The sequence below is a fragment of the Dicentrarchus labrax genome, unplaced genomic scaffold, assembly GCF_905237075.1.
Source record: "Dicentrarchus labrax unplaced genomic scaffold, dlabrax2021, whole genome shotgun sequence".
NCBI lineage: Eukaryota > Metazoa > Chordata > Actinopteri > Moronidae > Dicentrarchus > Dicentrarchus labrax.
Window position 1 is genome coordinate 3,181,824 of NW_026136714.1, and position 27,104 is coordinate 3,208,927.

At 44.2% G+C, this 27,104-nt stretch overlaps 1 protein-coding gene across 4 annotated transcripts in view; it reads right to left on the reverse strand.

Annotated features, from left to right (window-relative positions):
- The window catches only part of igsf9b (immunoglobulin superfamily, member 9b), a 28,797-nt gene extending 2,099 nt beyond the window's left edge, over positions 1-26,698 (reverse strand). The window contains exons 1-22 of one of the 4 annotated variants that reach the window (XM_051423055.1): positions 26,458-26,698; positions 26,111-26,228; positions 19,061-19,156; positions 16,844-17,050; positions 9,939-10,085; positions 8,366-8,517; positions 8,071-8,188; positions 7,519-7,660; positions 6,970-7,115; positions 6,719-6,861; positions 6,480-6,620; positions 6,268-6,384; positions 6,017-6,167; positions 5,814-5,925; positions 5,539-5,714; positions 5,201-5,439; positions 4,900-4,984; positions 4,577-4,747; positions 4,453-4,489; positions 792-4,175; positions 460-629; positions 88-299 (exon numbers count right to left, since the gene is read on the reverse strand). In XM_051423055.1, the coding sequence (XP_051279015.1) occupies positions 100-299; positions 460-629; positions 792-4,175; positions 4,453-4,489; positions 4,577-4,747; positions 4,900-4,984; positions 5,201-5,439; positions 5,539-5,714; positions 5,814-5,925; positions 6,017-6,167; positions 6,268-6,384; positions 6,480-6,620; positions 6,719-6,861; positions 6,970-7,115; positions 7,519-7,660; positions 8,071-8,188; positions 8,366-8,517; positions 9,939-10,085; positions 16,844-17,050; positions 19,061-19,121 (6,099 nt within the window). In that variant the 5' untranslated portion in view covers positions 19,122-19,156; positions 26,111-26,228; positions 26,458-26,698 and the 3' untranslated portion in view covers positions 88-99. Of the gene's footprint in view, positions 1-87; positions 300-459; positions 630-791; positions 4,176-4,452; positions 4,490-4,576; positions 4,748-4,899; positions 4,985-5,200; positions 5,440-5,538; positions 5,715-5,813; positions 5,926-6,016; positions 6,168-6,267; positions 6,385-6,479; positions 6,621-6,718; positions 6,862-6,969; positions 7,116-7,518; positions 7,661-8,070; positions 8,189-8,365; positions 8,518-9,938; positions 10,086-16,843; positions 17,051-19,060; positions 19,157-26,110 lie in introns of all 4 variants that reach the window. The other 3 variants (XM_051423056.1, XM_051423054.1, XM_051423057.1) reach the window with 3 other exon arrangements.
- Between the last annotated feature and the right edge of the window lie 406 nt (positions 26,699-27,104).

A 27,104-nucleotide genomic window follows, 5' to 3' on the forward strand; every position in this document is an offset into this window, starting at 1 on the left:
TATACTATAAGTAAAGGTATCGGAACATCTCTAATGCAAGGTGGAAAAAAAGAGGAGAGAGGTGAGAGGGCAGGCAGAGTAACGGACCGAGTTAAGCTGCTAGAGCAGTGCTGAGTTGGAGTCAGAGTCTGAATCGTGGCCAGGGGTGAGGCAGGGCTCACGGGAACAGATGGATTCCTGAGCCCGCCTGTACTCTTGGTACTCCTGGCGGAGAGCGTTGAAACGCGCCTCGCTTAGGGAGCGGCTGTACTGGCAGCGAGGTTGGTTGGAAACTGGCGGGCTGACTGAGGGAGACGGGCCTGGGGAGGGCATGAGGGAGAGGAAATGCATGGATGGGCACGTCATGGGACAAGCTCACAACAACAGCACAAGGGCATGGGATGAACACATGCAGCATCACATCAAGCATTACACTCACAAAGACATGCAACATCAAAAACAAAGAGAAAAAATGATCACCTTTCCATCGCTGGTCCTGGAGGCCACCAGCTTGATCATATCTGAGCTCCCCCCTGCCTCTCCGAAAACCCGTCTTTGACTGATCAAACCTCATGGCCTCCAGGACCTCCGAGTCCACACAGGCATCAGCAGAGTCCCACTCATAACTCTCATCTACTGATGTGTTCCTTCTAACGAGATACACAGAAATAGTGGTCAGATAACAGTTATCACAGGCAACAAAGAAAAACAACAAACAAAATCAGTTATTTTGGGAACATAAATAAATCCCTCTGCCAAGGAGACACTCCAGTGTGTTGATTGTTACTGGCCAGGTGTGGGTGGCGTTTCACCTTTTCGCTCTCCTCTCAGGCAGCTCCATCTCAGCTCTGTGCCGCTCGCTTTCCTCTGTGGTTTCGGGGGAGCTGAGCAGTGTGGGAGTGATGGACAGGGACTGACGGAAGAGACCGGCGCTACCTCTCCCACTGCTCTGACTGGCATAACTGGTCCTCCCTCCCTCCCTGATGTCTCTGCCCTCCCGCATCTCTGTCTCCCCTCTCCTCGCCATCATCCTTTCTGGCTGTCTGTAACACTCTACCTCCCTGGGTGGGAAAGGGGCGTAGTAAGGCGAGGGCCAACTGGTGCCCCTGGGCAGGTAGGACCTCGGAGGGCCCTTCCTGGGGTCCACGGGTCTCATGCTTTCCCCTTGGGATCCTGGCCAGTGTTGGTACTGGGGGACAGGGATGGAGGAAGGCATGGGGACATATTTACGCTGGGCAGATCTCAGGGTTTCTTGATAAGAAGGAGACCACCTGGAGGACTCTGGGAAAACAGCGGCTTGCCGTCGTGGATCAGAGGGTTCCAGCATCGGGGAGAGTGAGGTTTGTCTGGGTGGGTACATCGAAGGAGTGAGGTAGGAAGGACTAGCTAAAGGTCTTTGTGCATGGTGAGGTCTCTCTAAGCTCCCCATGCTGGGGCGTCTGAATGGGACATACTCCCTCCAGGAGGGGCCGGGCCTGGGAAGGGAAGACGGACTGTGACCCAAACTATAAGACTTCATCCTGACATCTGGGTTTGGGTACTCGTCCCAGTAACATTTCTCAGAGATATACGTCCTCGGGCTCTCGAAGTGCTCCCACCTATGGGAGCCTAAACTGATGGATTTCTTTAGGAAAGGACGAGGCTGTCCCAAACCTGAGAGGGTCCTACAAGGGCCCATGCTTAAGGATTTCTTTAGAAATGGCACAGGGGCTTGACATATACGTGATGCAATGTTATTAGTCCTGCTGCCCTGAGATGTTTGTCTTTGGGATTGCTCTGATAAAGACTCACTACTGTCAACAAAACTGTGTGAGTGCTTTGAAACTATATCTGCCATGCCTTTAGCTGCACTGAACAAGGTGTGAGCAGACCTGGATGCAAGTCTGGATTCAGGTCTGTCTGTGTTTTTATTCCCAAGTCGAATTTGTGTTTTCTCATCGTAAAGTTGCTTGCTAGTTTTTTCTGGACCAGGTGACAATGGTCTCTCATCTGGGAATCTTACTCTGTGTGAAGAATCTCTACCTTCCCCGTGGAGGGAGTGTTTATGGCCTTGTTTGTTGCTAGCATGAAAGCTGGACTCTGCAGCACCTGCTGAATGAGCTTGTTTAAAGCAAACCTTTTGGCTTGAGTCTGTTTCTACGGTTTCCTGAACATGAACCTCCCAGTTTTTAGGAACCACATCAGGCTTAGCCTCTGGGGATTTGTCTGGTTTTAGTTCTGAACTTTGTCCAGCACCATCTGTGGCTTCAGCGTCTTCCACAGGCTCATCCACGCTCATTTCAATGAAACCTGGAAGGCTCAGGTATTCAAGAATTGCACTTGTCTCCAGTGGGGACATTTTGGGAGATGGAGCTGCAGGTTTGGCCTTGAAGGACCCTGACATTCCAGGGACAGAAAACTGGGACTGGTCGCTTTCGACCTCTTCTACAAGAGTCAATGTTGAAATAGGGCTTGGACTATCAGAGAAGAGACATTTGTCACTCCTCCTGGAGCGTGTTCGCACACCCTCTCTCTCTAACTCAGAGTAAAACCCTGAACTCCGTCGGTCATCCCGGGCCTGAGACTCTTTCTCTTTGGCCTTTACCCGTGCTTCAAGATGTTCATAGGGCAAGGTAGAATAACTTGATGGACTGGGATCCCTTGTGGCTGTGCTCTCGGGATGATTATATGGAGCAGAGGGAGAACTTTCAGGCCTCTTACTGCCAACCGAAGGCCCTCTGGCAGCTGAATCCCAGGGCTGAGTGCCTGCATAAGCATATGAGTGTCTGGACCTTGAAGTAACACCTCTGTCTTGTGTCTTTTCCCTTAAACCCTGCTCAGTCATGGACTTCCTGCATATATCTGTCTCTGTCTGAGGACTCAATGACCTGGCTCTTTCTGGTGTTTGTAGACACAGGACAGGGGGGCTTTCGGAGGTGACATCAGGGGACAGCATGGGGAGGGATGTGTTCTGGGTGACTGGAGAGCGTGATGAATCAACACCAAAAGAGTCCTCTGTGGTCTCCCTACATGTGCGAGGAAGCTGTGACCTGGGCGTTGTGGTCCCCCGGGGGGTCTGTACAGGAATGAGGCTGGTGATGGACGTAACAGGGCTAATGTCCCACTGTATGCGAGACGTAGGGAGCCGGTCCATGGGACTGCTGGTGTTCCCAAAGTAGCACGCCTTCCGATAGTCAGAAACTCGACTTGTCTGACCCGAGGGCCTGTGTTTCTGTCTGATGTTAACATCTTGTGGCTTCCACACAGGCTCTTCCTCTGACTTGGGTTTGTCCCTTTGAGGGCTTTCTGTCTTATTAGACTGTCGCTCATCTCTTCCACGACCACGACTTCTCTGATCGGCTGTGTAACTCTCCAGCTCCCTCTCCATTTTTTCCCTCTCTTTTGCCAATTGGACACACTTGTTAATACTATCTCTCTCCAGCTCACTGTCAAGTTGTGAGACCAGGGTGCTGTCATTAGTCAACTGACTCTCCATAGGCTGGTAGCCTGTATGTGGTTGTCTGTCTCCATCCAGAAGCCTAGTTTTCCTGCCCAAAGTGGGGAACAGATCTTCAGTGTTGCGATATCTCCTGAGAGAATCACTGGGTTTTTTCTCACTGTTGTCTGAATAAAAGCTGGCTCTTTCCAGCAGGGCCTCTGAGCCTTGTTCGTCGTCAGAGTAAAAGCAGCCGTGACGGGAGAAGTTTCTGGCCATGGCCCGTACTCTTCCAGGGGAGGAAGGAGGTCTGCTCAGCTCTGGGACGTCCACAGTGAGAGGAGAATTCTTCCTCTCGTCCTTCTCTGAGCTCAAAACGCTCGACTTTGGAGAGTCCCTGAATGATGTCCTGTTGCTCCCTGAGCCACTTGCCCCACCATTAATTTGCAGGATGTCGTCCTTCAGGTTTTTCCTATTGGAGGGACTTGAACCCACTTGCAGAGGTTGGACAATGAAGCGTCCATCTGGGCCCCTGGAGATGGACTCCAGAGCAGTTGGTGAGGGGGCCTGAGACCCCAAGTGACTCTCAAAGAGTGTGTAATGTGGTGGAGGAGACGAGTTGGAGAGGAGTTGTTTCCGCTGGTCGTGGTATTCCCCGCGGCTGCCTTTATCGAAGGACGCCCGATCGGACTGTGAGGAGGAGGAGTTGGGGAAGAAGGGAAGTGCTGGACACAACTTCAGCTTTAGGACGCTGTCTGGGCTGCGAGGAGGCGAGCGAGCGCTGAGGAAGACATGGATAAGAAAAAAACAGCTTAAAACAACTTAATAATGCAGATTTTAACAAAAAAATATTAAAGGTGCAAAGTAGATAACGTATTTAATTTACTAAAGTTATGTAGTATAAAGAAAGATTGGTTTTAGTGTTTAACCACATTCTACCAATGGCTATATTAATGATGAATTGATTACAAAAACATTAAAGCTTTACAAAAGAGCCACAAATAAGTAATAGATACATTACATGGGCTGTTAAAATCTCAGGGGCTGAGGGCACTTACTCTGGAGATGAGTTCTTCTGGAAGGCAGATGGGATATCTAAGGAAAGATGAAAGGAAGGATTAAAATTTCAAACAGCACAGTTGAAATTGTGTTGAAATTGTGTCCTTAAATCTGATGTTTTACCTTGTCTTCTCTTTCTGCGCCGACGCTGTCTCCTCTGACTCATAAAGCACGCTGTCACCAACGAGAGGACGATGGCCACAAACAAGAAGCACACTCCAGCCAACACACCAGCCAACAGGGGCTCAGGGATGACCTCCAAGAAACTTGGACGCAGGGGGTAAATTTCCATCCCTGTAATCAGACCGGAGTCAATAATGGTGGTTGCAATTTCCATTGCCATAAAAAACAATGCTAATTTAGTTAATATCCAGTATTATACCAATGCTGCAACCTTGACTCAATATGCAAGTAATACTTATGGTAATCTATACAAAGCCACTTACCAATGGTGGAGACACTGACAGACTCACTCGGTTCACTGAGTACTTTGTTGCTACGAGACATCAGCCTCAGATCATAACTGGAGTCCTGAGAGAACAACAGATCAAGTGATTAGATATAAACTAGTATGCTTGTGATAAAGGTTTTTTCATTATAAATCATAACATCAGTTAGATTTAATATATTTCTTTGGCAAAATAGCTTTTTAATCTACATGCAGTCAGGTTGTGAAAGCAAGAAACACAGAGGCCACACTGACTGATCCTTGTCCATAAGCTGAATAAGAAATAAACTACTCATTACCCTTAGAAGTCCTTGTACAAGTAGTTCACTCTGATTGGCACTGATGTTGCTGCTGAGAATGACCCACTGGGCCTGATCCCTGCGGGCCTGCAGCACATAGCCCGTCAGTGGCGAGGATGGATCCTCAGGAGGCGACCACTGCAGGAGAACACCTTGCTCGGTGCAGTTGGCTGACAGGAATATGGGAGGATCCAGGATTGGGAGAGTGGTGACGGCTGTAGGTGTTTCTGTTGGCACAGCTGAGAAGAGGAACAAAATATAAGCTGATACAGCTAAACAGAATTAGAGAGAGAGAGTGAGGGAAACTCTAAACAGAACACAAATGTACTTGCACAAACCTTGTGTTCGCACAGAAACAATTTCACTGAAAGGTCCAGAGCCGAGTTTATTCTGAGGTAGGACACTGAACTGATACCAGGTGCCAGCAAGCAGCCCGGTCACTAGCAGGTAGTTTTTGGATGTCGGCACAGGCAAAGACGCCCATTCGTGTTTCCCTCTGGATGCCTGCTTGACCCTGGAAATAAGAAATTAAAAAACAGCCAGAATAAACACAGAGTATAAAGGACTGACAGCTGAGATCTGTGTCATACTGTTTGTATTATATGTTACTGACCATACAGTGAACTTCTGGGTGTATCCACCATCAAAGCCTGGCACCCAGGACACGTTGGCCTGGTTCATCTCCATGGTGACAGATACTGATGACACAACATGAGGACTGGTGCCTGAGAACAGAAAAAACACTTCTGTAAGTTTGAACTATCGACAATACATTCAAATGAAGTTGGTTTGTAGAAATAAGGTGGGCCCACTCACCCAGCACCATGACCACAGTGCCTGCACTGACAGTCGCTACACGATTAGTGGCCAAGCACTCCCAGCCGCCATGGTGATCTTTACTGAGAGGCTGCAGCAGGAGGGAGCCGTTAGCCAACACAGTGTACAGGGAGCGAGGAGTAGGGCCAATCTGTGAGGAAGGACAGCAACAGGTTCAAACAAAGGATTAATAATAACACTTGAGTGTTCGTACAGCACCTCTGTCTATCAAGGTGAAAAATCTCCTGTACCTTGCTCCATGTTATGTTTGGAGTGGGGTCCCCAATGGCTTCACAGGGGATGATCAACTCTCTTCCCACCTCCTGGAGATACTCAGGCCGAGGTGGCACTCGGAAAGATGGCGGGTCCTGGAGGAGGGAGGGGGCATTTTTATGTCTTTATAACTGTGTACACTCATAGGAAAGGGTTTTTCTCTGTAGTCTAGACTCAACACCAGCCTTACCTGCAAAATGACCTGGGTGGGTTCAGACTGGCCCATGGTGCCGTAACTGTTATAGGCCGTACATGTGTACATTCCCACAGCATTGTCATTGGCTGTTGTTATGAAAACTGAGCCCTCAGAGTTCACTATCCAACCTGGTAACTGGACAGGTCAAAGGAGGGAAAAATTAGGGAACTGTAAAATACGAGGCATGTGTGCAGTTTGTGACAATTTCCTCTGTGTGACACATTGCTTTCTACCTTGTCAAGGTTCAAATCGTTCCCGTCTTTGGTCCAGTTTACATACAGCACAGGGGGATCAGCCTGGACAGGGCAGATAATGACCCCCTCCATGCCCGCAGGCAAGTATGTTTCCCGGGACATTCGACCCACACGTGCAGGGTCTGAGGTGGAGGAAGAGGAATTAATCACAAAAAAAGAAACTAAAGATTTCCCTCAGTGTTAGGGTTATAAACACAGAGGCTGCCTCTCGTAAGAGATTAATCCCTTACGTTTCACTTTCAGGTGTGCGGAGGCTGAGGGCGGGGTCAGTATCCCATTAGTTGGGATACAGGTGTAGTTGCCAGCATCTTCCGGGATGAGATTAGGGATAAGAAGTGTTCCATCCACCAAAACCTTCACTCTGGACTTTAAGGACCTAAAGCCAAAACATACAAGACATGGGGGAAATTAAGAAGTGATAAAGGTGACATGAAAACTAACTTTACTGCATTGTGAATTGATTGATTGAGAGGGTTATTTATAATCTCCTTTGTCTACGGTTTATAGCACGCTCATGACCACATGATAAAATAGTCTTGTAAATAATCTAATTAGAACTGATTGTATTAGCGGCATGCTTTGGAAAAACACCTAACAGATCCATTGTGTGTATTTAAAGGCTTCCTTTAAATATTCTTCCCAGTATTCCACTGTACATTCGGATATAGTGGGTGATTATGTCTGGGATCAGGAAGTCATATTAACCTTATTTTATATTTGACAGAAAAAAAACCTACATACTATTAAAATATCTTTGGTTGGTGAAGACCTGTACTCACTCAATATGGTAAACATTCTGCCCTTGTTTCCACCACTCATAGGTGAGGTTAGAGGGGTAGGCGTCAGCCTGACACTGCAGAACTGCATCCTGGGACATGTTGAGAGTGGTGTCCTCTGGGGAGATGATGATGAGCGGAGGTCCTTTTGACAGAAAGAAAACACAACACACTAATATTAATGCTGTGTTTATATAGTCGTGCAGTAAATCAAGACTTTAGAGGATTACAGAGATCAGTGTTGAATGTTGGCAGGCCATGATTTAATGCAACAACAGGGGGCAGACTGTAGGTGGCAGTATAGACTCTGTATTCATGATTGTTAAAGTGCTCACTGGGTTTGTAGTAGCACAGCAAGAACATAAAGCCTTTGAGGAGAACAGAAGACAATTTAATCTAATAGAATAGACCTTTTATCCTAGACAAACAAAAGGTAGATGTTATTTTCCAAAACACACATTCTATGGCTTGTTCACCTGCACACCACACTATTTGCTTATCGTGAGATCAGCAGTGATTCGGTCTCTCCCTGATGATTGACAGTTTAACACTGACCTTTGACCTGCAGCTGCGTATAGTGGGTCAGGTTCCCCTCTGTGTTGGACACGTGACATTTGTACACTCCTGAAATATTTCTTGTGACGGAGGCCAGAGACAAGGTACCATTGAGCACCTAAAAGGAGGCGAAGGTGAAGAGTAAGAGGATCAAAGAGAAAAGTCGGAGGAAGATCGTGAGGCTGTTGTGGAGAGTACAACAAAGGAACATAAAAGCTACAACTCCTACAGAACATGCTAATTATAAAGTATTTAATTAAAATACTGCAAATGCCATCTGTTAATCTCAACTCACTTTTATTTTTTCATGTTTCTCGATTTGGCTCTCATCTTTATGCCAGACAACAGTTGGTCGAGGGTTGCCATGGGCTCCACAGCTGAGAGTCAGCGAGTCACCGAGCAGAACCTCAACGAAAGTTGGTGGTGTCTTGATAAACACAGGTGGAGCTAGAGCAAAGACGGCACAGATGAAATGTTTAGTTTTATTTACATATTCAAATGGGACATAGAAGACAATCAGAGCACTACCTTGACTTGGAGTACTAAATGCAGAAGTCAGTAGTCAACCATAGCATCTTTAAGGTCGAAAATTTCTCAATAAATGCTTAAAAAAGGGATATTTAATCCTCAATAACAACCAAACTTGAGTAGTTTTGGTGTAATGTGCTTAGAGGTACCCCCTGTAGCTCACCCCAGTACAGTAGAGCTCAGTGGCAACTGGTTTGATGCGCTCAATGCTTGGTTTATCTAGATGATCCTAAGACCTTGTGAGCGGTTTTATTTCTCCTGTGAGGAGATGGGCCGTTGCTGGGTATACTTGAAAGTAGCATTCTCATTTTAACTGTTTACAAGAATATTTATGGGTTTTCATGGTTAACTGTGTCAATATATACAGAAAAAGACACTGTTAATGCTTTCAAATGTGGCGGCAGCTGTCTTTGATGTTTACGAAAACGCCTCAACGACCAATAAGGCACTCCTCTGTACAGCCACATTATAAAACCTACTCCATATAAGATTTAAAGTTGTGATTGGCTCGACCAAATCCAGGAGTGGTGGAAATCTGTGTGAGTGGGACGGTGGACAGGACGCATCTGCTAGTTCCCAGGCTAGGGATACCACCAAACCTCAAAAAATGCCTGAACTGAACTGACTTTTATGTTTTGTATTAATTGTTTTGTTTGTGTTATTGAGAGGAGAATAGGGACCTAACACTGCCACATTTGTGTTTTTCTTCCCCTTCAATCCCTCCAGATTTGGATAAAATTTGTCATCATTGTCCCTGTGTACAAGGTTCTGTGTCAAGTTTGGTTGGGATTACTAAACATATTCTTAGGTAACATGTATTCATATGATATTCAATGCATGCACTGATGTAATACTATTATGTACAAGAATAGTGTCCAGGCTTCATTTGCAACCTGATGCACCACATGTAGGTCTTTCATTCAGCGTAGTATAATCATACCAAATCCCTACTTCACACTCTCAATGGAACTCTTAATTCCACTGTGGCATAACCAGTGTGGGAAGTAGGTGGGTTAAAAAGACTCAGATTTAAGCATTTAACCTTAATTCTTTAGCCCACAAAAGCCATCCATACACTGTCTTGCTGCTGATATTCTTAAAATCAAACTCCTATGGTGGCACCACTACCAGGACAGGAATAGACAAAGACAAGATGAGATCACTGTGTACACAGAACGTCACACGCAAACGCCCTGATACGCAGCTATAACACTCAGGAAAATTCAGCATGCCAGGACCTTCAGAGTCCCAGCCAAGATTCATGCTGTGGCTGTTCTAAACAAGGACAGTGCCAGCGAAAGGAGCTGCACCAGAGTCCCAAAAACCCTGCAGTGCTGCACCTGTGATGGAGAGGAAGGTCCATGTGCCGTTCTGAAAGTTGTCTTTTTTGCTGTCCAGGAGCAGGATGCGGCATTCGAACCAGCCCTCATCCTCCAGGGTCAGACGTTCCACCAGCAGAGAGGCACCTCGGGTCAGAGACACACGGCCTGTGGGAGGAGGGGTGAGGGTGGGAGGGCAAAGAGGAAGAGGTGAAAGACAGAGAGAGAGTTAGAGAGAACTAACACACACACACACACACAGCCAGACAGGCAGAGTCAGCACATGCAGGAAGAGGGCTTACCATCCAGAGGACACAGGCATTCAGTGTCACAAAGGGCCACAGTCAAAGTCATGGACTTTATGCTGGCAGACAAATCCACACACAGCAACTGTAGCTCCACATTACAACAACCACATAACTAAAGATTTATGAAAATAGGCAAGGTGGCAGACAGAACAGCAGCACAGACGCTGAGAAGTCAGTGGCCCTAAGTTGCAGTGCAAACACATGAATCACTCGGTTGATGATTGTAATGCTATGTGAGATTACAGATACAGATGGTGTCCTGTCATTAAGGGTTTGGGTGGTGGTGGAGTGGAGAGCGAGGATGAGCATGCCAGGAATACTTGAAGGCAGCTTCATTAAATCACTAAAACCGTATGAGTCTGTTTTCGTCTTTTCATTTTTGTAGTTTTAAAAGATTTCTACAACAGATGCACAATGAAATGAGTCACCTGTTTTTGTTTACCACTTACGGACACTCGGCAGAGACAAACAATGCAGAGCATGGCAGATGCATGCTCTGAACTTGCGTGTGTGTGAACACCCTCAACGACACAGATGGATCCATGCATGGACACACACATACACAACTCCCTATCACACACACACACCCATACCCTGCTCCCTCTCCTCCTCCCTGTACTTCTTACAACTCCTTGTCAGGCTTTGAAACTTGATCTGTTGGTTGCCTGGTGACTGCAGCCTGGTTTTCAGGGTACTGAAGTTACCCTTTCCCACCCACCCCCCTTCCTTTTATTCTGTCTCTCAATGAACTCTTTTTCCCCCTTCAATCTCAGGGCTTTAAACGACAGGAGGATGCATGCAGGGGGGAAACACACACGTTGCTCATACCAGGCCCCAGTCCAAAGAAGTTTGAAAGTAAACGGAAATGTGGAGAAGTTTCCGGAATCACGCTATACTTGTTTGCACCTACTACAAAATATAAACAACATACAGTAGACATACTCTATATAACAGCACCAAATTCTTGAATGTCCTGCAACCCCGAAGCAACAATATCACAAGAAATACAATATCCTCACTATTCATGCAGGTTTCCCTCCAGACGGCAGTGTCGGGAAAGCTATGAAATTCATTAACTCTATACGTGGCCTTAAGACAGGGTGAGACGCACACAGAGAGTAAAGACAGACTACAATGGCTAACAATTAACCCTGCATTCCTGACTGGGGCTGTTGCTGTGCTTAATAGTTAGGTTTAATGTTTGACTGACCTCCTAAAAGACAGACCAGCGTTTGATGGGCGGTGCTCACTTAGTGGCACCATAAAATGAATGCCTCTCATTTCAGTCAGCATCTTTCAAACAACTGGGCAGGGCCAGGAGAGAGGAAATGTGCAGGCAGATGATAACAGGTATGTGGATAACTTTAGGCATTTTCCTTTTATCTCTCCATGAGGGATCCTCCCAGAGCTGGTCATTTCCTATGCAACCTTTTTCCCCAATCAGACATGGAATTAACTGAGGCTAAGAGGAAAAACACTTTCACGTGCAAAATCACACAAACCCTCTTTAACGTACCCCTAATCCTCATGTGGCTGAATATAATGGAATACTTAAAGATCTCCGTGGCTCAAATAGCACCTCTTATTCTGTAAGATGACTAAAACGCAGCCTACGACTGACCATGTGCACTGATCTCGTGGGTTCAGAAAGCACGTGGGTGTGTATACATGTTGATTTTCAAAATTTGGTCAGTGCCCTGCCCCCTGAGTCTCCGCTGGGGAATTCTGGTTTCGCTGTCGAACACTTAACCCTTTCCCGTAGCCTCCCTCTTGTCTATCACTACAAAGAGACGGCAGCCCCCCACTCCTCATTCTCTCCGGTTACCATAGTGATGGGAGCGAGAAAAGCCCGGGCTGTAGGTTTAGATTTGAATTCAGTTGCTGTAGAAACCTGGCGGGGTAAAAACATGGACAGGGGAGGGTCGATCACGCTGAGGGGTGGGTTTCTACTGTCAGAGATTTTGAGAAATTACAAGTGGGAGAAAAACACATTTTGATTTTTTAAGAAACGGCCTTGTGTCACATCCAGCGGCACAAGAGGCGGAAAAGGAAGATTGAGAGAAAATGAATGAGAGGCCGAAAAAGAAAGGAGTGTTTTCTTTTCAGCCTGTGGACAGACAAAAGGCTGACGCTGTGTGACAAATGTTGCTTTATTTAAATTTGAATGTTGCATCTTTGGACTTGAACTGAAATCTCAAATGGGCGCTCAGCAGGTGCTCTGACCCGTGGGTGCTTTTACTTTCTGATGGCGGCAGATACAATGCAAATATCCTGCAATCATTTAACACAAGAGATGAAAAATGATTAACCATATCAGTAAAAAAAAAACACCCTGTTTTTCAATCCAAGAGGGATTGAGCGAGAGGTTATGGAGAGGTTACTCGAATTGTGTGCATCGATAATCCACTGACAACCAATGAGAGGTTGACCTTTCTGACCTCGGTGCTCTGTAACTCCCCAGCAGACACATTCATCACTCCCCCTGGTTCTACATTAGCACAATGTCCACAAGTCCTCCTCAAGAGACAAACATCATTAGCCCCTACGGAGGACAGGAAGAATAGCTGAAACAATAGCTGCTGCTCCTTTCTTGTGTCCACCCTCCTCCTCCTCCTCCTCCTCACTGTTTTTCCTCCAGCAGCTATCACATGACAGCTCCAGTCCACCTTAAAATGAGCCCTTGTTTCCAACAGGTCGAGCAGCAGTGCAGCCAAGGGTAGAAAATGGAAACGCTAATCCACCGATGTTGTGTGAACCTCTAAGACGCACACCCTCTTCATACGAGTGAGAGTCAGGTTCTCGCCCAGTGGGTGGCGGGTTAGGAATAACTCAGATTTCAGAGCAGTGCCGCTGGCCAGGAGCTGGCCTTGTCTCATGGTTTCTGATCTCCTATTTTTTTTTCCTAAGACAAGACTGATGAGTCTTTCTCTGTATGTGAAACCAATGAAATGCAACCGAGCAAGAACAGTTTAAACCACAAACATTTTCTCAGCATAATTCCTCGTTTAAGACACTTTCTTTCCATACAGTGCTGTTACATTGTATGTTTACATAGTTTTCCGTCTACTACAGCTCTAGGATGAGGTTTTTATTGCTCCACAGGAATGGAATCAACATGTGATTTTTGCATTAGGGGTTCCCACTGGTACTCACTGCCATAATAATACTTGGGGTATAGTGAATTAGATGCGATACAATAGCAGGGGGTAACTATGGAGGAAGACAGATTATTCTGTTTGCAGAAGCATCCGCACTGCTTTTCTTTGTCCATCCGTATGTGCATAAGAGAGTCGGGCAGAGGTGCATTGTGGGATGTGTTTTGATTTGAATACAATCATAAGTCTGGGACCGGCCCCCTGCCTCTGACAGCTCACCCCTCCCACTCCCCCAAATTTCTCTCTTCAATCCTCCTGTCTCCCTAATCAGTTTAACCCTCTTATGAATAGCTCTTTGTCGTGAGATAGATTACAGTTAACTCTGTCCCTCTCGCTCTGTCCGGCTCCGTTAACCCCTGAACCAGAAAGCACACACAGCTCACGTGCCAAAATTTCACTACAGCCGCCGGCCACTCAACGTACCGCGGGCATTAGCCCTCATGCATGATCACGGAGCAAAGTATTTTAAAATATGGAATTCAGTCCGGCGAGATTACGAGAGGTGTTTGAACCGTTCAAGTACTGAACTTGAGCTTTGTTTTCTGGTCAGGAAAAGATAACGCCGATGTTAATAATTGCTAGTTGCCTAAAATGTGTTTTAGTTACTCAACTGGAGTGACCATCAGGAAAACGCTTAGTGCCTCAGGGAGTAATCCTCATCATGCTTGTTATACTGTTATTCTGTTCTGTGCTGTTATTATTAAGAAGTCTTGCAGCAGTAGATATATGCATTGAGAGAAGAGACACTTGGACAACATTTCCACAGTAGAACAGGATTTGATATGATTGCCCAGCTCAGCACTGACTCTGATCTAATGCTCTTCTTATGAATCTGGACACCTAAGGCATGAGGTAACAGAGCTTTTGTAAAGGCCTGCTGCTCTAAGCCGGCAAACATGAAATTCCCCAGTTGCAGCCGTGTATTCTACTTCCATTGTGTCATTGTTTGCCACACATACTGGTCTAGTTATGGCAGAAAAACTGGTTGGTGATGGATAAAGGTGATCAGTTTCACCTTTCAGCAGGGCTATTTTTGCCATTGTCAAATAGACAAAGTTTTCCAAAGCTCACTTGTTCAACATTAAAGTCCACTTAAGTCTACAAGGTGACGGGTTATAGAGTTCACGGTTTGTGTAGATTCAAGTGTGTGTGTACGTGACTTGTGCATGTGTGTGACAAATGCAGGCTTTAACCTATCCAGTGTTCAGAGGTCACACTGAGAGCGTGATGAAGGCCTGCTGAGATCTGGGGGTTTGCCCATTGTCGTTCTAACCTCAGGTCGGAGTCCCCTGCTCACAGTCTCTACTGATTTACTTCAGCGCACAGGAGACATTTGATCTTGCCCTGTAACAGTAAACCATCCTGACACTGCAAGACTTGAACATATTGTCTCAACAAATACAACTCAAACAGGCTACAATAGTGTGTCAGTCAGAGTTTATTCGGCTGTTTCCTCTTTGTTGTGAGTTGACTAATGTTCGGCCCCGCAGGGCATGCTGGGTGTGAAACAGAGAGGAAGAGGGACGAGGGGTACTAATACCATCCTGATTCACATTAAGCAGACAAGAGAAGCTCTCTGAGACCTAGACAGCCTGGTGTCTATAAGGGGGTTGACAAAAAGAACGGTGCTTTGTAGCTGTGACACTCCTCAAATACAGAGTGCAATCTCAAATACACCTGATATCGTATCAAAACATTTTGTTTTAATGGATGACTGAAATAGTCATCCAAGATATCGCTTGCTTTGATTCTTTCATCTCAGTTTCTAAAAATGGCCAATAGCATCAGTGAGCTTGAAACTAAACAGCAGACCAAGGACAGACAGCGTTTGGGAATGCTTTTTATGTTTTATTTTAGCCTACTTAAATGTGCATCATTTGCAATTCAATGAGTCCACCAAAGGAAGGACAAGCGCACTTAAATTTAGTAATACATATCGATCCATTATGCTGTAAATCCACCCTCAGCTCTGAACAGTTAGTACAGGTCTCATCCCTGCTCTCTTGTTCCAGATCTCAGACAAGCTAAGACACAGATCAGGAAGTGGTCGCCTACTTGACTGTCTTGTGGGTAAATCTGAAATCCCCCAACATTTTAATTTGAGAGTAGAATACATTAGACCCACAGCGCTGACACGCTTCACATGCCGCCATCTGCTTCCAGTGGGAGGGGAGATATCAGGATCTGAGGCAGACAGGGGTAAAGCCCACAGCAGACAAGTACTCACGAGGGATAGATATGGCAAAATATTGGGACATCCCAAACAGTCTTCTACTCTGAGCTTCATCTCTGCAATGTTGTTTACTTCATTATGGCTGCTTCTGCATCAGATGACTGCCCCGAAACAATGACATAGTTAACGGCCTACAAGAGGGTTTACATGCCAAACACATGTAGCCCAATTGCCCGTTGTAGGTGGGCTGCTTGTGGTTCAGCCCCTGTAGACCTTAAATGTGGTTCTAGAGTTGCTAAAAAACATATTTCTGAATCGCAGGATTCAGGACCTCCTGGTAAAATAAGTTCTAATACGGGAAACGTGAAGGAGTTTTTATCGAGGTTCCCTGTACATTTCAGTGACCTAGTTGGGACAGTATGGGATTTGGGGTGCCCTAGTGATCCTGTTGGCTTTGGCAAAGCAAAGGGGAGGTTGTGATACCCCTCTTTGTCTTTTGTCCTCTGGTAGACAATGACAGGATTATAGGGCTCCAGCAAGAAAACTCCCATTATTCCCAATGCTTCATCCATCCTCCTTCCAGCACAACAATCTCCCCTTACTGGGTCACCCTTCAGCATACTAATAAAACACTGTCATCAGACCACCAAGCCCCCACCTACACTCCTAATCCCCCAATGGACAGCGTTACTGGTACCCCCTTCTTCTTGCTCAGCTACCCCACCCCCTCTAACTGCCTCCATTAAAACATGACCATTCTCGCCCTTCCCCTTCTCTCTGCGCTACAACTGCAGTCTCGAACCACACAGACTGAACACCAGCAGTAATTACAGGGCTTGCGGTTTGGAGGGATTACCTATTTGGGATATTGTTCCATTCAAACTTCCCCTCCCCAAGTCTTCATAAATACCAGTGTAAACTCCTGATGCCTACCTTTGCTCACACAGGATAGAGGCATGTAACTCAAGGTAAAAAAAAGAAACAGTGCCACATGGACACCTCCCCTCCCTTCCCTAAAGTCTACTGAACCGTAATTAGAGAAATCTGTCAATTGGTGGTCAGTCTCTCAAACTGCTATAACAGTAGCTACTGAGAAATGTTTTCAAAGCCCACGTTAAGCTCTGTATGCACTCAAATAGCTAAAGCAAGCAATAGCAAAAAAACATTCAATCAAAGCAAGGTCTTAGAGGTCTACTTCAAGGGAATGGAACTGCAGTAACACATTTTGTTAGAGAGTCTTTCAGGTGTCTGAAAGGAGTGTGTATTTGAACACATCTGAATAACTCTTACCCTTGTAGTTTGGATGTACACGAGGAGCATACACTCCAAATTTGATGAGGATGGGAACGTTGAAACCGAGGCGCACCCACTCCACCACATGCAGAGGAAAAAGGTTTGGGGTGGTGGATTCTTTGGACGTAGGAGTGAGATTGCAGTCCAGCTCTGCAGAGCCGCCCTCTCTGGCATGAACCAATGTTGCCTCACCTTGAGACACACCTGTAAAGACAACAACATATGACCAGGATGAAGCATGGGATTCATTGTGGACATTTGCTGATAGCACAGAATGCAATAAAACAGTCAAATGTGAGTAAACACATAAATCTTGCGCTATAAGGGCCACAGAAATATAGGCCCTTTAAGGAGAGTTATGGGCTGGATTAACCTCTCTGGAATTTTTTTGGTCATTTATTCCTGTGAAAATTGTTTGCCTTGCTGAGAACAGTTCATAAAACATTAGTAGTATATAAGAGAGAGAGAAGAGAGAGAGAGAGAGAGGGAGAGAGAGAGAGAGAGAGAGAGAGAGAGAGAGAGAGAGAGAGAGGACCACACAGGCAAGAAGAGGTCTAGACACAGAAAAGTAGTTGGGAAATAGACTGAAAAACGGATCCATAAATGCTCGTGTTGAATTGGATCAGCCGGTGACTACACTATGACATCCCCAGAGTGTACGCTGTTAATAGCTGGGCCATCAGAGGGCATGTAAAACAATCACGTGCCATTTGGTGACAAGATCGTATAGCCACAAAGCCTGCAAACACACAGCAATCCCATTAGTGACACCTGGAGCAGTCTTTTCTCGCTCTATCTCCCTCGCTGCCATGTGCTCACGTGGGTGTGTGCGCAACTGGGTGCCAGTGTTTGCTGTACTACTCATCTGGCCTGGTGATTACTTTAATCTCAAAAGGGGTGGGGGGTGGTGGTGATACTCTGATGCAGGGCAGCAGGACCCTCTGTCCTCTCTCCAGCCGACCTCCCACCACCCCCTGGGGTACACACATGGTCTGCGGACCAGCAAAATCAATCCCACCACCCCCCCTTACGAACACATGCACGCACACAGAGAAGCGTGCCTGGGTTGGGGGTAGTATAAATCCCAGATTGATCTAAATCCACACCAACAGATATTATTTAAGTTGGATTTTGGCCTCATTCTCTCTTTTCGTCCTCTCATGTCTGTGCTGTAACCCCTCCTCTTTACTTTCTCCAATGTAAGGCAATGGGAGCTGTGCCAATTTCATCATGGTGTCCCTCAAACTGCATGTAGGCAGCTAAAAGGCAACATATGCCAACTGCTTTGCGATGCTTTGTCACAACAAAGGACATACTGTAGGTCTTGTTGACGTTGGTAAACAATGAACTTTTGGTGAAGTCATGCAAACAAATGGCAGAGACAAATGGAGGAAAACAACTGGTTGTCTTAAAAATTAAAAAAGCCCAGAGTCTTATGAAAAAGCCAATATATTGGAATATACAACATGACTGGACACAGCATTTTATGCAGTTAGTACAACAGCCTGCTTTGTGAACCAGCTGTGAACAATTTTCTGTTGATTTTAAAAAGAAATGAGCTAAATGTGCACAAATTCAATCAATTATTTTACTAAATTCAATCTAGATCCATTTTTCACTCATCATCACCCACCACTTAAACTGTCTGCAGCACAATTTACCAAACAAAACCTGATATACTAAGTTTAAAAGTGACAGTGGCTGTATACAGACTGTAATAATGTTACATAACGTGGTGAAAGTGATTCTTCAAAAACAAACCGTGACATAATGTACAGCAGTACCATCGTCATGATCATGTAAATGTGATCCAACAAAGCAGATTTCACCAGTTAATCTGTGCTCTGCATGTGCAAGTCCTATTTACACAAGTTGAGTGAATTTTCTATGTCAGTGTTACATAATTGTTTTTTGTTTTTTTTGTTTTTGTGTGTTTAAACAAGTTAGCACAATAGGATCTACAACCATTTTTTCTTGTCGTCTGTCAGCTCAAAAAATGACAGCTCCAGCTGCTTCGGATGACTAATTCAATTTCGGGAAAAGGTCTTTGATGATATGAATTGAGATTTAACAGTTTGTTAACAAGATAACTCAGGACCGAGGAATGCCAGTAATCATTTGAGAAAAACTCTAAAAGTTCACCAAGAAGACATTAATTATGGAGATGCAGTGCAAATGTATGCAATGAATCCATATTTGCATTAGCATACTTACTTAGCAGACAGATGGCTACAACAGTGGTGACAGCCTGAAGCCACCGTCTCTCCAGTCCCATGGCCGTCCGTCACACTCCTTCACACATCTCCCAACCTGAAAGAGAAGACCACACATCTCGTTTTCTCTTCAACAGAACGCTACTGTACCATTCACAGGTTCACCGCTGCACAAGGACATCCCTCACATCCCCCCTGTTCAGACAAATGTAATCCCTCAAGTTAACATCACCTCCTAATCCAACAACTACACTACATTCCAGATGCTTCTTGGTAAATATATAACTGTATTCTTTGAAAACACTTAATCCTTTTGGAAAATTGCATGTCTGTGCTGTGGCTGGATTAAGGCAAATAAGCTATTCCAACAAGTGCTACAAATAGACAGTATGGCATGAGATTGCTTAGAGTATGCACCCTGTGGAGGTTTCCCTGTAGAGGCCAAAGTGTGTGTGTGTGTGTGTGTGTGTGTGTGTGTGTGTGTGTGTGTGTGTGTGTGTGTGTGTGTATGTGTGTGTGTGTGTGTGTGCGTGTGTGTCAGTGAGTGTGCATATCTATATGTGTGTTTGTGTGTGTCCACAGAGAAGACCTCTACAAGGCTCTAAGTGTACGTACAGATTAACCTGATGCTTGTGATTGGTCCAGCTCATCCAGAAGGTCTCGTCTTATGCTAAATAGGGCAACAGCAATTGACAGGTGACACGAGCAATACTGAAAGGTGTGTCTCCCCGACTCCAGATGTTATCCTATTACCAGTGCTTAAAAAAGGAATGTGACTGGAATAAATAGACTGCCATTTGGCAACGCTCTCTCCTTAAACTGAATTCAAGACTCCATCCGGTGCAGTATATGTTCAAGCAGCCAGTGGCGGTGAGTGCGGTTCACCTCACAGATTTGAATTTCTCATTCATTCAAGCAAGTTGTAAACATTTTGGCACAAGTTTTTTTTTTACAATAACTACTTGCACATGGCTTGCTGATCAAAATTGATGAGTTGATTCTCAGTAAAAATGTCAAACTCTTCATAACCTCTAAAACATTAATTGTTTGAGCCATCACATTCAAAATGCAATCCATTCAATTATCAAAATCTGTCACATATATATGTTTATTCCAGAAATATCTATGACATGAAATCTTTGAGATGTCTGCTAAATGGGCAAATTACCTGCCAGGTGACAGTAATGAACTAGGAATCACAATCAGCATACTGTGAGGAGGTACAATTTGTTGGCCTCTTACTGAGCTACCACAGGTTTCTTTCATTGTGTGGTGTTTTTTTTGGCATGGGTGTCATTTTGTGGCAGATGTTCTGTTCACTGTAGGCTATGTGACTTTACAATAAAGATTTACAGTACATGTAACACATTGCTACACAAATGAATTTACAAATGTGCACATCCTTTTTCTTTGCACTACAGTATTGACTTAAATCTGACCTACTGTTGAAATCTGACTCTAAAAAGCTCAATACACAATAGCATTCAGCTAGACAAACATAGACATTCTTGTATCATACAGTAAGCAAGTATGACTCACACGATGACAAAATAACTCTTCATTTTGGTGGTATTGGCCAATTTACTGACACAATAACTAGGTGAGTTATTACCATGTAGTTGTGATGTCCCATGAAACAGTTGTGACACTTAAAGTTTAGAGAATATCAAGACTGAAAGCCAAAGCGAGTGAGGAAAACTGTAAATGCACATGCAAGACCACCAGTACAACCCACTGAGTCCTAATGAGCCCCACAAACAAGACTCCACTTACACAAATTGTGGGCCTACTTCACAGACTGAACGATGAGAACAGCTGAAGCAACTTGTGAGACCCTCCACCTCAAATTGGATTGGAGGCACAAGTTTAAGTTGTTGCCCTTCAAACATAATGGAAGACCTCTCCCCCTCCTCTTAAGTCACTCCATTCAGTACCCCTAATACCAGCTTATTACTTTAAGTTCATTTAAGTAATACAAGAAGGAGGCTATTCTTAGAAAGCATGTGGGTCTTGGATATTAGCTGTGGATATAGCCACAGATGCACTGCAGTAACGCATGATAACTGAATACATGGCTGACCCGTTTAGTCTTAGCAGTCGTGTTTGCACTTGAGAAGACAAACAGCCCAGAACAGAGCAGCAGAAAGATGCATTTATCTCCTTGCATTTGACCGACACAGGGTTGAGACTGTTGCTGCCGGAGCCGCCCTTGATGTCCTGTGATAACTTTTGTTTAGCACCTTTCCAAAACAAGCAGAAAAGCTAGACCAATGCCACACAAGAACTGCTAGTTTTTTGCATGACAGAATAATTCCAGTGCAGTGTTTGTGATGAGGAAGGGATTGCTCCTACTGTGCAAACATTATTCGCTCAGTAGGGTGTCGGAAACAAACGGGACTCTTACAGTGGATTCAAAAAATAAAAGAGACAAATCTTTTAATCATTTGTGTTTCACATCCAGCTGTCAAAAAATGATGGACGTGAATGATTGCACATCACTGCATCATCCTGGCTGTCATCTTCACATGTCATTTTAATGACACGACAGCAAAAGAAATGAGCGGATCCTATCATATATCTGAAATTCTAGCTCATATCTATACCTCCAGTCACCTTTGACAACCTCGAGACGTAACAAATCTCGCTGTCGCTTCTGCAGGCTCTGCTGTGCTCCCGCACCAGAATATATGACTGGCTTGCGAGAACAGACAGACAGATACACTGAGCCGACATATTACAGAGGAAGCCTGGAGGGGGGCTTTGTCTGCAGGTGCAGGAGTAGACGGGAAGACAACCAGGTTATTTCCTCAGGCAGCAGAGCGGCGCAAGGGGCCATTTAATTGGCATGTAAACAGAGAGGACCTCAAGAAGAGCCCAGCTGTCCGAACACGGACTCTGTGACAAGTTAAAAACAATGAAGCAGCAGTAATTCTTGCAGTTTATCTGACTGCGATCTGACAACAGCACTTACAGACCTGTGAGCAATCCAATAATTTAGCTTCAAACCAAAAAAATAACTGTGGATTGCAGCTCTTATTCAACATTAAGGACCTGCACTTTAAATACCGTGTGTGAGAGGTGAGAGGGGTTTACTCCTACACACTAATCTACTCACAAGGGTATCTGAGGGAAAGTCGACATACTTAACAACTGTCTGCAAGTCACACTCAACCATACTGAGAGACAATGACATAACAGAATATATCATAGTACATCCGTCCTTCAGTTGAATTTAGGGATGCAAGATATGGATTATTTTCCAGCCTTGACAATAAGCGATAATTACCTGCTTCTCATGGCCAAAAACAATAAGATAACTGATCATTTATGTATTCTACAACCAAGAAATAAGTTTTATGCACACCTGAGGGTAAGAAGGGCAAAGATGTAGTGAGAAAAGACGGATGATTTAATTTTCCATAGCTTTAACCAAATCTATACAAATAAATAATACATAATAATATAAATTTCCCATTAGGGGCCGATCATTCACCAGCCCTGATATCTACCGTGCGTTACTGGGATGCGATTTTTAAAGGTAGGAAGTTACATTAGTATAAAAAAAGGTTTACACAAGTTAGAAGAAATAAAAACCAGTAAATCTGTGCGTCAGACATTTAGCTCGACACCGTGTCCTGACACAACTGACTGGTCCGATGTTTCACTGGATTTCAATGACACAAATTGCTTTAGATCTAGTCGTGACTTAGCCTTCTGGACTGTACATTTGTAACACCCGGACTAATCCTTACCTTCTGCTCCAAGTGTTAATAGTCTAATCAAATTAGAGATCAAATTGGTGAGACAAATCACATGCTGTCATCTAGCTGTGCAGTGATCAATCACTGGGAAATCCAGTCACTTCAGATTATATACTATACTGCTATTGTTGCTGGAGGTCCAATCCCCGGACGCCGGTTTATTTGCTGTAAGGCGCGCTTTACAGAAAATTTAGAGACCTACTTGACTCAGTAAAATGCAGCTAGTGTATCAGTGATCCTCTACAACTGATCACCGATACATCTCCGCTGCAATAACTTTACAAACACAGACAACTTTGGTACCAATTTTATCAGAATATAAGAGACTCAAGCCATCATTTGCTGAATGTGGAAATCTGTGCTCCCCTCCAGAGAATTTAATTTGGTTGGCTAATTAGCACAGAGGTTTCCAGAATCAGCAATCAGACGGATGGATGGATGAGTTCTCGTGTTGAATGCAAGCAAGACGCTGATTCCAAGCTGTCAGCTGCAACAGCTGGTGAGCCTGACCTGTCCATATGCATCTCCTCTGAATCGCACCAGAATGAACTGATCGGGAGGCATAACTGAATAATGCAAACTTTAAAAGGTGCATGATGTAATGAGCTAACAAGAGCAGCACTGTAGTCAATTAAACTGTCAGTGTCTCTTTCCAGTCTTCTGACTTCTCACAGAAACAGAAATAATTTACTTTTGACCTAATGTTTGTCAGCAGGGTACAAAAATAGCTCCAGCCAAATGCTTTCGGTGCACTTACAATTTGGCTGGTGGACAAAAAAGTAAAATTTGCACCCTGTGTGTGAGGGTGTGTGTTACCTCTCAGTGCCTAAGCAGAGCCATCAGTGATGTTAGCAACAGATACAGGCTGATAAGAAGTAGCATTACTCTCTTAGTAATCCTTGTTAATCTTGACAGAGGCCACAGCCTCTGTGCAAACCCCGCCTGTAGCTTGAAGTGTTACTTGAGCAAAGTCTTTCACAGGCGATAAACAACAACAATCTCATACAGTTGCAGACATATCCCACACCCTAAGCTCAACAAAAGGCCCCGGATCTGCACACAAAGTACATGTGAACCACAATTATTAACACAAGACTGGGTTGTAAAACCTCGACTGGTTGAACCAGCCTACATAACACAGAAATCAATTCATGGATGTTGTCTCTGGCATCGCAACCCAATTCAGTATCTGTATTGACATTTAGCCTAACTAAAGGAAATGAGCTGGGCACACACTGGGCACGGGAGTCAAGCCCCAGTCTCGTGACTGGAAAAGCCCACTGTATATGGATTAACATAGTGTTGGTTGGTAATCTTACACATGGTGCTACTGAGTGTAACAATATTGACTGATGGTTGAATGTTTTTGAATTTACTCACACAGAGAAACATGGACAGTGCTGCCTTTACTACACAGTGCAAGTTTACAGTAATTAAACAATGCTGCAAATTACATACACACACACACACACACACACGGGTGGACTGATTCATGTATTTCCGCCTCCCCCTAGGATGATTTCATAGAGCTCAGAAGTCTCAGGGGAGTAGAAAATGACATAAGTCTAGTGAAAGCAAAGCAGCTAACATCCTCCTGAGTCTTTGTCCTCCCCTGCCTCCGACTCCCGGGAACATTTCAGTCCCATAGAGCTTCTTTCAAGACCCAACAGTAAGAGGAACTGAGGGGTCAGAAGCCAAAGGTAGCGAACTCAAGGGCTAAAGTCCACAACTGAGGCATGGCACTGGATTTATTTTAAAACTTAAAGATCAATGAGTGATGTTATTCTAACTAGAAACAACACAAACCCTAAATATTTAACCTAAAAATGTTCATTAGTATAGTTCTCATTCCTTCATTTAGGGACCAGCTGTTACTGCCCAGATGTAAAAGGCAGTAAAAGACAAGTCAGTAATGACACGTTAACATACAATAGTGACTTTTTATGGCCCTTAAACTTTATTAGCCCCCTTCTCTAGTCTCCCTTAGCTTTTAGTTTACTACATTTAAATACCTATATGTGGTTTTTCCTGTGAGCTTCAGTACAGTGTCACCGATATGCATTCACTGCGGAGGTGAAGAGACTCTATCTTAACCACTAATAACACAGCAATTTGGAGTAAACCACTTTCTACTCATGAATAATTTGTTTCCCAGTACAATCAATTTCCTCCAGCATGACAATCTGCCTACAGGGCAGAGTTGGCCAAATGGTGCCCCTGAATGGTGCAATATACTAGTGAAATGTCAGGGCCTTGCCAAATGTTGAAATATGCGGGATATAAGTGTGTAAAATGACACCTGCGCTGGTATCTGACACGCACAGACTTTGTTAACCCGGAGGGCCTGGGTGATATATTCAACATTTCCTTCTGATAGAAAAAAATGCAAAACTGCTCCTCGCACATAGCTGTCACCCTGTAAATAATTCAATCCCAAAACTGATTTATAATGTGGTGTTTGCCAAAAGGACCAGACTGGAAGTATATTTCCATTTTGTTATTTTTTTTTTTTTATGTCAAAAGCGAGTAAAACCTTTGACAACCTACACAAGCTGATTAACGAAGGAAGCTTATATTTATGAAAGTAAACAGTGTGCCTATAGAGTCAAATGGCCCAAAAAAACCAAGGGATTACAGGCATCCAGAGTGATGTGTGCCTCTGTGTGCCTCATTTCTCACCAATCAGCACTGAGAAGCACAACAAAAACAAAGGAGAGGAGGCACTAGAGTATATACATCAAGACGACTGCACTCCTCTGTACAAAAAAAAAAAAACCCAGCTCAAATTAGGTTCTGTCCAGCACATTGCACCATGTGGAGCAGCAGGCAAATACACCGTCTGGTCCACATAAAACAGACACCAAAGCCACAACCTCCTTTTATTTCTGCACCCTTACAGTGAATTGTGATGCTCGGTCCTCCGTGTCACCACACAGACCTCCTGTAAAACCCAAACAGGTGCATCTTTTGTCTGAGTCAGTGTGTCTGATACCAGCTGAGAGGAGGGAGGGAGGGAGGACAATAAAATTAATACAGAAAAACACTATTTTTTTTTTTTGACTGACTATTGTTCACCACTATTTTAATCAAGGGGACAGGGTTCAGTTTTGGGTCATTGCAGCATGTTAGACCTATTCAGTGTGGTATGGGGGGGGATTACAAGTGGTGCATGGGATACACTAAACATAAACAAAGGCGCGACACCGCAGTGTATCTCAGTATTACTACAGTGCATTAAGCAGGGAAACTGAATTTAAAGCAGAATACAGGGTCCTTTAGAGGATGCTTACCTTTGCTTGAGGCACTTTTTCACTTGAAGCTGAAAGTATAATCTTTCAATCCATTGGTTCTTCTTTTTAAGACTCGTCTTGCACTCAAATTTGAACTGTTCTTTCCTTCTTTTTTTGTCTACAAGGGGAGATTAAAAGAAAAAAGACTTTTAAAAATTAAAAAAAAAAAAAAAAAAGAAGAGAGTTGAATAAATCGCAGGTGGTCACATTTTTTGTTCTCAGTCCAAAGGATCAAAAGAAAATAACAATTATTCCTCGACATCCATGGTTATCAGACTTCCTTTAAAAAAAAAAATTATAATAAAAATACTTTACTGGTTCAATAAAATCCATTAACCCAAAACCACCTCCATGAGACCGACATCAGCCCATTTAAAGTCCATTTAAACTTCCCACGCCTTTAGCTTTTTAAGTCCCGCAGTCGTCTTTGTCCAAAACTTGCTGAAAAGTACTTTTAATCATGAGTTTTTATAATTAACATTTAAGAAACGTGTATAAAACGACCCTGGATTTATCATCAAACAGGCGCAAGTTTCCCCAGAAAGGGAGCAAACACTGCACGTTGAGTTGTAGCCCTGCTGTTGATACTCCGTGTCTCTCCCCTCCCATTATTATCGATCCCTCCTCCTACTACAGGAGCTGCCAGAGCCGCTGTCAAGTCACACAGGATGCAACCACAACACTTCCCGTTACACCTTTCACCATAAAAGAAAACACGAGGAGGAAAGCTCTATTGTTAAAGGTGTAAATCAGTCATTTATCAAGGATGGAAATGTGAGAATTTGCAGTTTTTTTTCTCTTTTTTTCTCTGTTTTATATTCTTTTAATAGTCACTGAACATATTTACATTTTTGGACTGTTTTGTCGGACAATAATTCAATTCATAGATATCACCTTGGGCTCCCGGATAGGCATTTTCAGACATATTCATAATTTTATACACTACAAAAATCATAAATCAAACGTATCAATAGTGTAAATACTAAAATAAATG